This window comes from Oncorhynchus nerka, unplaced genomic scaffold, assembly GCF_034236695.1.
Source record: "Oncorhynchus nerka isolate Pitt River unplaced genomic scaffold, Oner_Uvic_2.0 unplaced_scaffold_1255, whole genome shotgun sequence".
Classification (NCBI taxonomy): domain Eukaryota; kingdom Metazoa; phylum Chordata; class Actinopteri; order Salmoniformes; family Salmonidae; genus Oncorhynchus; species Oncorhynchus nerka.
Window position 1 is genome coordinate 136,795 of NW_027040090.1, and position 11,661 is coordinate 148,455.

The 11,661-nt window shown below is 47.7% G+C and overlaps 1 protein-coding gene across 1 annotated transcript in view; it reads left to right on the top strand.

The window, feature by feature from the left end:
- LOC135569034 (unconventional myosin-XV-like) overlaps positions 1-10,977 on the top strand; it is a 37,056-nt gene extending 26,079 nt beyond the window's left edge. Inside the window, exons 8-14 of the mRNA XM_065015858.1 lie at positions 1,443-1,574; positions 1,782-1,907; positions 6,205-6,437; positions 7,077-7,247; positions 8,315-8,432; positions 10,494-10,712; positions 10,765-10,977. Of these exons, the coding sequence (XP_064871930.1) occupies positions 1,443-1,574; positions 1,782-1,907; positions 6,205-6,437; positions 7,077-7,247; positions 8,315-8,432; positions 10,494-10,712; positions 10,765-10,977 (1,212 nt within the window). The remainder of the gene's footprint in view (positions 1-1,442; positions 1,575-1,781; positions 1,908-6,204; positions 6,438-7,076; positions 7,248-8,314; positions 8,433-10,493; positions 10,713-10,764) is intronic.
- The last annotated feature ends 684 nt before the right edge of the window (positions 10,978-11,661 follow it).

An 11,661-nucleotide genomic window follows, 5' to 3' on the forward strand; every position in this document is an offset into this window, starting at 1 on the left:
CAAAATGGCACCTGTGTTCTGACCCTGTTAAGTGGCCAAACTTCCTGCCACCCAGGACCTATATACCAGGCGGTGTCAGAGGAAAGCCCATAAAATTGTTAAAGACTCTAGTCACCCCAAGTCAAAGGCTGTTTTCTCTGCTACCGCACGGCAAGCGGTACCGGAGGACCAAGTCAAGAACCAGAAGGCTCCTCAACAGCTTCTACTGCTGAGGCTGTTTTCTCTACGGCAAGCGGTACCGGAGGACCAAGTCAAGAACCAGAAGGCTCCTCAACAGCTTCTACTGCTGAGGCTGTTTTCTCTGCTACCGCACGGCAAGCGGTACCAGAGGACCAAGTCAAGAACCAGAAGGCTCCTCAACAGCTTCTACTGCTGAGGCTGTTTTCTCTGCTACGGCAAGCGGTACCGGAGGACCAAGTCAAGAACCAGAAGGCTCCTCAACAGCTTCTACTGCTGAGGCTGTTTTCTCTGCTACCGCACGGCAAGCGGTACCGGAGGACCAAGTCAAGAACCAGAAGGCTCCTCAACAGCTTCTACTGCTGAGGCTGTTTTCTCTACGGCAAGCGGTACCGGAGGACCAAGTCAAGAACCAGAAGGCTCCTCAACAGCTTCTACTGCTGAGGCTGTTTTCTCTGCTACCGCACGGCAAGCGGTACCGGAGGACCAAGTCAAGAACCAGAAGGCTCCTCAACAGCTTCTACTGCTGAGGCTGTTTTCTCTGCTACCGCACGGCAAGCGGTACCGGAGGACCAAGTCAAGAACCAGAAGGCTCCTCAACAGCTTCTACTGCTGAGGCTGTTTTCTCTGCTACCGCACGGCAAGCGGTACCGGAGGACCAAGTCAAGAACCAGAAGGCTCCTCAACAGCTTCTACTGCTGAGGCTGTTTTCTCTGCTACCGCACGGCAAGCGGTACCGGAGGACCAAGTCAAGAACCAGAAGGCTCCTCAACAGCTTCTACTGCTGAGGCTGTTTTCTCTGCTACCGCACGAATAGCGGTACCGGAGGACCAAGTCAAGAACCAGAAGGCTCCTCAACAGCTTCTACTGCTGAGGCTGTTTTCTCTACGGCAAGCGGTACCGGAGGACCAAGTCAAGAACCAGAAGGCTCCTCAACAGCTTCTACTGCCATACGACAGCTGAACAAATAATCTAATATTTACATTTACCCCCTCCCCCAAATTACTTTGACTAACCTGTTTCGCCGAACATTGACTCTGTACTGCTACCCCCCTGCATATAGCCTCGGTATTGTTATTTTATTGTGTTATTATTATTATTTTTAAATCTTTAGTTCATTTAGTCAATATTTTCTTAACTCTATTTCTTAAAACTGCATCGTTGGTTAAGGGTTTTGTAAATAAGCCATTTCACGGTGCAACCTATGGGCCTTGACCCAAAATGGCGTCCGTGTTCTGAGCCGGTATGTCTGCTGTTTCCTGCAGGAGGAGTACATCCGTGAGCAGATCAGCTGGCAAGAGCTTCCCTTCAGCGACAACCAGGCCGTCATCAACCTCATCGCCGCTAAGCCTCATGGGATACTGAGGATCCTGGATGACCAGTGCGGCTTCCCCCAGGTAGCCACGTCACTTCCTGTGTGTCACCTAGGTTTAACATAAACAAAGGTAAAGAAAATAGAATTCTAATATCCCAGAAGTCTTTGCTTAAATGAAGGAAGTATCGTAAATAACGGGGACCAACTACGCGAGTTAGAAAACAGCCCTAGTTCGGTAACTCTGTGACTCCGGAGTTTAACTTCCTGTTCCTGTTGTCCTGTTGACAAGGCGACAGACCACACCTTCCTCCAGAAGTGCAACTATCACCACGGGAACAGCGATCTGTATGCCCGGCCAAAGATGCCCCTCCCAGAGTTCACACTGAAACACTACGCTGGGAAAGTCACATACCAAGTAAAAAAAACACACACACACACACACACACACACACACACACACACACACCTGAAGTAATAATACAATCCATTCTATCGTTCCCATGTTGATGTCCTCCTAACATTATCTCCCCTCCCCATGTTGATGTCCTCCTAACATTATCTACCCACCCCCATGTTGATGTTATAACATTATCTCCCCTCCCCCTGTTGATGTCCTCCTAACATTATCTCCCCTCCCCCCTGTTGATGTCCTCCTAACATTATCTCCCCCCTGTTGATGTCCTCCTAACATTATCTCCCCCCTGTTGATGTCCTCCTAACATTATCTCCCCCTGTTGATGTCCTCTAACATTATCTCCCCCCTGTTGATGTCCTCCTAACATTATCTCCCCATGTTGATGTCCTCCTAACATTATCTACCCCCCTGTTGATGTTATAACATTATCTCCCCCCGTTTATGTCCTCCTAACATTATCTCCCATCCCCCTGTTGATGTTATAACATTATCTCCCCTCCCCTGTTGATGTCCTCCTAACATTATCTCCCCTCCCCTGTTGATGTCCTCCTAACATTATCTCCCCTCCCCCTGTTGATGTCCTCCTAACATTATCTCCCCTCCCCTGTTGATGTCCTCCTAACATTATCTCCCTTCCCCCTGTTGATGTCCTCCTAACATTACCTACCCATCCCCCTGTTGATGTCCTCCTAACATTATCTCCCCTCCCCTGTTGATGTTCTGTTGATGTTCTCCTAACATTATCTCCCTCCCCTGTTGATGTCCTCCTAACATTATCTCCCATCCCCCTGTTGATGTTCTCCTAACATTATCTCCCCTCCCCTGTTGATGTCCTCCTAACATTATCTCCCTCCCCCTGTTTATGTCCTCCTAACATTATCTCCCCTCCCCTGTTGATGTCCTCCTAACATTATCTCCCCTCCCCCTGTTGATGTTCTCCTAACATTATCTCCCCTCCCCCTGTTGATGTCCTCCTAACATTACCTCCCCTCCCCATGTTGATGTTATGACATTATCTCCCTCCCCCTGTTGATGTTATAACATTATCTCCCCTCCCCTGTTGATGTCCTCCTAACATTATCTCCCCTCCCCTGTTGATGTTCTCCTAACATTATCTCCCTTCCCCCTGTTGATGTCCTCCTAACATTACCTACCCATCCCCCTGTTGATGTCCTCCTAACATTATCTCCCTCCCCTGTTGATGTTCTGTTGATGTTCTCCTAACATTATCTCCCCTCCCCTGTTGATGTCCTCTAACATTATCTCCTCCCCCTGTTGATGTTCTCCTAACATTATCTCCCTTCCCCCTGTTGATGTCCTCCTAACATTACCTACCCATCCCCCTGTTGATGTCCTCCTAACATTATCTCCCTCCCCTGTTGATGTTCTGTTGATGTTCTCCTAACATTATCTCCCCTCCCCCCCTGTTGATGTCCTCCTAACATTATCTCCCATCCCCTGTTGATGTCCTCCTAACATTATCTCCCCTCCCCTGTTGATGTCCTCCTAACATTATCTCCCCCCATGTTGATGTTATAACATTATCTCCCTCCCCCTGTTGATGTCCTCCTAACATTATCTCCCCTCCCCCTGTTGATGTCCTCCTAACATTATCTCCCCCTGTTGATGTCCTCCTAACATTATCTACCCCCTGTTGATGTTATAACATTATCTCCCCCTGTTGATGTCCTCTAACATTATCCCCCTGTTTATGTCCTCCTAACATTATCTCCCCTCCCCCTGTTGATGTTATAACATGATCTCCCCTCCCCCTGTTGATGTCCTCCTAACATTATCTCCCCTCCCCCTGTTGATGTCCTCCTACATTATCTCCCTCCCCTGTGTATGTCCTCCTAACATTATCTACCCTCCCCTGTTGATGTCCTCCTAACATTATCTCCCCTCCCCTGTTGATGTCCTCCTAACATTATCTCCCTTCCCCCTGTTGATGTCCTCCTAACATTACCCACCCATCCCCCTGTTGATGTCCTCCTAACATTATCTCCCCTCCCCCTGTTGATGTTCTGTTGATGTTCTCCTAACATTATCTCCCCTCCCCCTGTTGATGTCCTCCTAACATTATCTCCCATCCCCCTGTTGATGTCCTCCTAACATTATCTCCCCTCCCCTGTTGATGTTATAACATTATCTCCCCTCCCCTGTTGATGTCCTCCTAACATTATCTCCCCTCCCCTGTTGATGTCCTCCTAACATTATCTCCCCCCTGTTGATGTCCTCCTAACATTATCTCTCTCCCCCTGTTTATGTCCTCCTAACATTATCTCCCCTCCCCTGTTTATGTCCTCCTAACATTATCTCCCCCCCCCTGTTGATGTTCTCCTAACATTATCTCCCCTCCCCCTGTTGATGTCCTCCTAACATTATCTCCCTTCCCCCTGTTGATGTCCTCCTAACATTACCTACCCATCCCCCTGTTGATGTCCTCCTAACATTATCTCCCCTCCCCCTGTTGATGTTCTGTTGATGTTCTCATAACATTATCTCCCCTCCCCCTGTTGATGTCCTCCTAACATTATCTCCCATCCCCTGTTGATGTCCTCCTAACATTATCTCCCCTCCACCTGTTGATGTTATAACATTATCTCCCCTCCCCTGTTTATGTCCTCCTAACATTATCTCCCCTCCCCCTGTTGATGTTATAACATTATCTCCCCTCCCCCTGTTGATGTTATAACATTATCTCCCCTCCCCTGTTTATGTCCTCTAACATTATCTCCCCTCCCCTGTTTATGTCCTCCTAACATTATCTCCCTCCCCTGTTGATGTTATAACATTATCTCCCCTCCCCCTGTTGATGTTATAACATTATCTCCCCTCCCCTGTTGATGTCCTCCTAACATTATCTCCCTCCCCCTGTTGATGTTATAACATTATCTCCCCTCCCCTGTTGATGTTATAACATTATCTCCCCCCCCCTGTTTATGTCCTCCTAACATTATCTCCCCTCCCCTGTTGATGTTCTCCTAACATTATCTCCCCTCCCCTGTTGATGTCCTCCTAACATTATCTCCCATCCCCTGTTGATGTCCTCCTAACATTATCTCCCCTCCACCTGTTGATGTTATAACATTATCTCCCCTCCCCCTGTTGATGTCCTCCTAACATTATCTCCCTCCCCTGTTGATGTCCTCCTAACATTATCTCCCCCCTGTTGATGTCCTCCTAACATTATCTCTCTCCCCCTGTTTATGTCCTCCTAACATTATCTCCCCTCCCCTGTTTATGTCCTCCTAACATTATCTCCCCTCCCCTGTTGATGTTCTCCTAACATTATCTCCCTCCCCCTGTTGATGTCCTCCTAACATTATCTCCCTTCCCCCTGTTGATGTCCTCCTAACATTACCTACCCATCCCCCTGTTGATGTCCTCCTAACATTATCTCCCCTCCCCCTGTTGATGTTCTGTTGATGTTCTCCTAACATTATCTCCCCTCCCCTGTTGATGTCCTCCTAACATTATCTCCCATCCCCTGTTGATGTCCTCCTAACATTATCTCCCCTCCCCCTGTTGATGTTATAACATTATCTCCCCTCCCCTGTTTATGTCCTCCTAACATTATCTCCCTCCCCCTGTTTATGTCCTCCTAACATTATCTCCCCTCCCCTGTTGATGTTATAACATTATCTCCCCTCCCCTGTTGATGTTATAACATTATCTCCCCTCCCCCTGTTGATGTCCTCCTAACATTATCTCCCTCCCCTGTTGATGTTATAACATTATCTCCCCTCCCCTGTTGATGTTATAACATTATCTCCCTCCCCCTGTTTATGTCCTCCTAACATTATCTCCCCTCCCCCTGTTGATGTTCTCCTAACATTATCTCCCCCCCCCTGTTGATGTCCTCCTAACATTATCTCCCATCCCCCTGTTGATGTCCTCCTAACATTATCTCCCTCCACCTGTTGATGTTATAACATTATCTCCCCTCCCCCTGTTGATGTCCTCCTAACATTATCTCCCCTCCCCCTGTTTATGTCCTCCTAACATTATCTCCCCTCCCCTGTTGATGTTATAACATTATCTCCCCTCCCCTGTTGATGTTATAACATTATCTCCCCCCCCTGTTTATGTCCTCCTAACATTATCTCCCCCCCCCCTGTTTATGTCCTCTAACATTATCTCCCCTCCCCCTGTTGATGCTATAACATTATCTCCCCTCCCCTGTTGATGTCCTCCTAACATTATCTCCCCTCCCCCTGTTTATGTCCTCCTAACATTATCTCCCCTCCCCCTGTTGATGTCCTCCTAACATTATCTACCCCTCCCCCTGTTCTAGGTGCATAAGTTCCTCCATAAGAACTTTGACCTGGTGCGTCAGGACGTTCTGGAGCTGTTCAGTAGCAGTAAGAACCGCATGGTGTCCAACCTGTTCCTCCAACACAGTGAGGGTCTGGCGTCTCAGCAGCGTTCTGCCGCCAGGAGGGGCTCCACCGCCCGCCGCCTCGCCGGCAACACCGTCAGTGCCAAGTTCCAGAGCAGTCTGCAGGACCTGGTGGAGAAGATGGAGAGGTCAGGGTTCTAGGGGGTTCTCCCGTTATATACTGCCTACCCACTCGGCACGGACAATTCAATTGTCTATTCCACTTTGAAATGACGTGGAAACAACGTTGATTCAACCAGTGTGTGGCCCAATTGGTGCCCTAGAATTTTGAAGACTAGATCCTGTCCAGTATTCTATGGTTCTAATTCTAGGGTTCTGGGGCTTCCGAGTTCTGGGGTTCTAGAGTTCTGAGTACAACATTCTATGGTTCTAATTCTAGGGTTCTGGGGCTTCCGAGTTCTGGGGTTCTAGAGTTCTGAGTACAACATTTTATGGTTCTAATTCTAGGGTTCTGGGGCTTCCGAGTTCTGGGGTTCTAGAGTTCTGAGTACAACATTCTATGGTTCTAATTCTAGGGTTCTGGGGCTTCCGAGTTCTGGGGTTCTAGAGTTCTGAGTACAACATTCTATGGTTCTAATTCTAGGGTTCTGGGGCTTCCGAGTTCTGGGGTTCTAGAGTTCTGAGTACAACATTCTATGGTTCTAATTCTAGGGTTCTGGGGCTTCCGAGTTCTGGGGTTCTAGAGTTCTGAGTACAGCATTCTACAGGGTTCTACGTTCCTCATGGTTAAGGTTAAAGGTTTTTACATTCTAAGTGTGTCTCTACAGATGTAATCCATACTTTGTACGTTGCATCAAGCCAAACCAGCACAAAGAACCGGGCCAGTTTGAGACGGAGCTGGTGAAGACTCAACTACGTTACTCTGGTATCCTGGAGACCATACGCATCAGGAAGGAGGGATACCCAATCAGAATACCCTTCTACCAATTCCTCAACAGGTGGGTCACATGACAGGAAGTCACAGTCTTTAGTGGCATCACTCACTTCTTTGCTTTTGGCGGCCCAGACTAATAATATGCCGTAGCTCTCTGTTGTTCAGGGCAGCTCGTCCTCCGAGACCAGTGTTGTCCATGAATCACTTCTTTAGTCTTCCAAGAGGTGGTACTTCCTCTGGTCTGAGACCAGTGTTGTCCATTAATCACTTCTTTAGTCTTCCAAGAGGTGGTACTTCCTCTGGTCTGAGACCAGTGTTGTCCATGAATCACTCCTGTGGTCTCCTAGGAGGTGGTACTTCCTCTGGTCTGAGACCAGTGTTGTCCATGAATCACTCCTGTGGTCTCCTAGGAGGTGGTACTTCCTCTGGTCTGAGACCAGTGTTGTCCATGAATCACTCCTGTGGTCTCCTAGGAGGTGGTACTTCCTCTGGTCTGAGACCAGTGTTGTCCATGAATCACTCCTGTGGTTTCCTAGGAGGTGTTACTTCCTCTGGTCTGAGATCAGTGTTGTCCATGAATCTCTCCTGTGGTCTCCTAGGAGGTGTTACTTCCTCTGGTCTGAGACCAGTGTTGTCCATGAGTCACTTCTTTAGTCTTCCAAGAGGTGGTACTTCCTCTGGTCTGAGACCAGTGTTGTCCATGAATCTCTCCTGTGGTTTCCTAGGAGGTGGTACTTCCTCTGCTCTGAGATCAGTGTTGTCCATGAATCTCTCCTGTGGTCTCCTAGGAGGTGGTACTTCCTCTGGTCTGAGACCAGTGTTGTCCATGAATCTCTCCTGTGGTCTCCTAGGAGGTGTTACTTCCTCTGGTCTGAGACCAGTGTTGTCCATGAATCTCTCCTGTGGTCTCCTAGGAGGTGGTACTTCCTCTGGTCTGAGATCAGTGTTGTCTATGAGTCTCTCCTGTGGTGTTCCTCTCTCTTCCTAGGAGGTGGTACTTCCTGGTCTGAGATCAGGTTGTCGTTACTGTGTCTACCTAGGAGGTGGTACTTCCTCTGGTCTGAGATCAGTGTTGTCCAGACCAGGAACGATGTTGCTGTGCTACATATAAAGTGTGTGTGTGTTCCTCAGGTACAAGGCGTTACTGTGTCTAAAGGAGGTACCTCCAGCGGACGGGGAGACCTGTGTTGAGATGATACATAAACTCTGTCCTGTTAAACCTGGAACATACCAAGTAGGAGTTACCAAGGTGAGGAGGGGGGGCTGTGTTGAGATGATCTATAAACTCTGTCCTGTTAAACCTGGAACATACCAAGTTGGAGTTACCAAGGTGAGGAGGGGGGGGGCCTGTGTTGAGATGATCCATAAAATCTGTCCTGTTAAACCTGGAACATACCAAGTAGGAGTTACCAAGGTGAGGAGGGGGGGCTGTGTTGAGATGATCTATAAACTCTGTCCTGTTAAACCTGGAACATACCAAGTAGGAGTTACCAAGGTGAGGAGGGGGGGGGGGGGCTGTGTTGAGATGATCTATAAACTATGTCCTGTTAAACCTGGAACATACCAAGTAGGAGTTACCAAGGTGAGGAGGGGGGGGGGCTGTGTTGAGATGATCTATAAACTCTGTCCTGTTAAACCTGGTACATACCAATTAGGAGTTACCAAGGTGAGCTGCCAAAAGAGAAGAAGATGACTGGCCACCCTTCAGAGCTTGTTTCCTTTATAGGGTTCTCCCTGGTTCTTCCTAGGAGCTTCCTATGTTCTTCCTGGTTCTTCCAAGGTTCTTCATGGTTCTTCCTGGTTCTTCCAAGGTTCTTCCTAGAATCTTCCTGGTTCTTCCTAGGTTCTTCCTGGTTCTTCCTAGATTCTTCCTGGTTCTTCCTAGAATCTTCCTAGAATCTTCCTGGTTCTTCCTAGGTTCTTCCTGGTTCTTCCTAGGTTCTTCCTGGTTCTTCCTAGATTCTTCCTAGGTTCTTCCTGGTTCTTCCTAGGTTCTATATGGTTCTTCCTAGAATCTTCCTGGTTCTTCCTAGGTTCTATATGGTTCTTCCTAGAATCTTCCTGGTTCTTCCTAGAATCTTCCTAGGTTCTTCCTGGTTCTTCCTGGTTCTTCCTAGCTTCTTCCTGGTTCTTCCTAGAATCTTGCTGGTTCTTCCTAGGTTCTTCCTGGTTCTTCCTAGATTCTTCCTAGGTTCTTCCTGGTTCTTCCTAGGTTCTATATGGTTCTTCCTAGAATCTTCCTGGTTCTTCCTAGGTTTTATATGGTTCTTCCTATAATCTTCATGGTTCTTCCTAGGTTCTTCCTGGTTCTTCCTAGCTTCTTCCTAGGTTCTTCCTAGGTTCTTCCTAGCTTCTTCCTGGTTCTTCCTAGCTTCTTCCTGGTTCTTCCTAGCTTCTTCCTGGTTCTTCCTAGATTCTTCCTAGGTTCTTCCTGGTTCTTCCTAGAATCTTCCTGGTTCTTCCTAGGTTCTTCCTGGTTCTTCCTAGGTTCATCCTAGGTTCTTCCTGGTTCTTCCTAGGTTCTTCCTGGTTCTTCCTGGTTCTTCCTGGTTCTTCCTAGGTTCTATATGGTTCTTCCTAGAATCTTCCTGGTTCTTCCTAGGTTCTATATGGTTCTTCCTAGAATCTTCCTGGTTCTTCCTAGGTTCTTCCTGGTTCTTCCTAGCTTCTTCCTGGTTCTTCCTAGCTTCTTCCTGGTTCTTCCTAGCTTCTTCCTGGTTCTTCCTAGAATCTCCTGGTTCTTCCTAGCTTCTTCCTGGTTCTTCCTGGTTCTTCCTAGCTTCTTCCTGGTTCTTCCTAGCTTCTTCCTGGTTCTTCCTAGATTCTTCCTAGGTTCTTCCTGGTTCTTCCTAGAATCTCCTGGTTCTTCCTAGCTTCTTCCTGGTTCTTCCTGGTTCTTCCTAGCTTCTTCCTAGCTTCTTCCTGGTTCTTCCTGGTTCTTCCTAGCTTCTTCCTAGGTTCGTCCTGGTTCTTCCTAGCTTCTTCCTAGCTTCTTCCTGGTTCTTCCTGGTCCTTCCTGGTTCTTCCTGGTTCTTCCTAGGTTCTTCCTGGGTCTTCCTGGGTCTTCCTATCCACTGTGGTTCTGCATTGCTTGCTTTGTGGGGTTTTAGGTTGGGTAACTGTAAACGGCTAATGGAAAAAGGGGCTTCATAAGATACATTGCATTTGATTAATTTGAACACGAGGGGCTAGGGTATCGCAGGCTGGTCTACATAGATTTTAAAAAATCACAATCCTCCAACCCCTATCCATGCGTGGAACGGATGTGGGTGTGGTCTACATAAAGGATGTGGGTGTGGTCTACATAAAGGATGTGGGTGTGGTCGACATAACGGATGTGGGTGTGGTCTACATAAAGGATGTGGGTGTGGTCTACATAAAGGATGTGGGTGTGGTCTACATAAAGGATGTGGGTGTGGTCTACATAAAGGATGTGGGTGTGGTCTACATAAAGGATGTGGGTGTGGTCTACATAAAGGATGTGGGTGTGGTCTACATAAAGGATGTGGGTGTGGTCTACATAAAGGATGTGGGTGTGGTCTACATAACGGATAACGGATGTGGGTGTGGTCTACATAAAGGATGTGGGTGTGGTCTACATAACGGATGTGGGTGTGGTCTACATAAAGGATGTGGGTGTGGTCTACATAAAGGATGTGGGTGTGGTCGACATAAAGGATGTGGGTGTGGTCTACATAAAAGATGTGGGTGTGGTCTACATAAAGGATGTGGGTGTGGTCTACATAAAGGATGTGGGTGTGGTCTACATAAAGGATGTGGTGTGGTCTACATAATGGATGTGGGTGTGGTCTACATAAAGGATGTGGGTGTGGTCTACATAAAGGATGTGGGTGTGGTCTACATAAAGGATGTGGGTGTGGTCTACATAACGGATGTGGGTGTGGTCTACATAAAGGATGTGGGTGTGGTCTACATAAAGGATGTGGGTGTGGTCTACATAACGGATGTGGGTGTGGTCTACATAAATTATGTGGGTGTGGTCTACATAACGGATGTGGGTGTGGTCTACATAACGGATGTGGGTGTGGTCTACATAAAGGATGTGGGTATAAAGGATGTGGGTGTGGTCTACATAAAGGATGTGTGTGTGGTCTACATAAAGGATGTGGGTGTGGTCTACATAACGGATGTGGGTGTGGTCTACATAAAGGATGTGGGTGTGGTCTACATAAAGGATGTGGGTGTGGTCGACATAAAGGATGTGGGTGTGGTCGACATAAAGGATGTGGGTGTGGTCTACATAAAGGATGTGGGTGTGGTCTACATAAAGGTGCTAATTTAAATAAACAAAAGCCCTGTCGAAGGCAAAGCTTATTAAAGATCAGTGATCAAGGTTTCCTTTTTCATTCATCTTTTTTTCATTCCTTGTAGGGCTGTGGGTGTCATGGTAATTGTCGGTGTGTAGGGCTGTGGTGGTCATGGTAATTGTCGGTGTGTAGGGCTGTGGTGGTCATGGT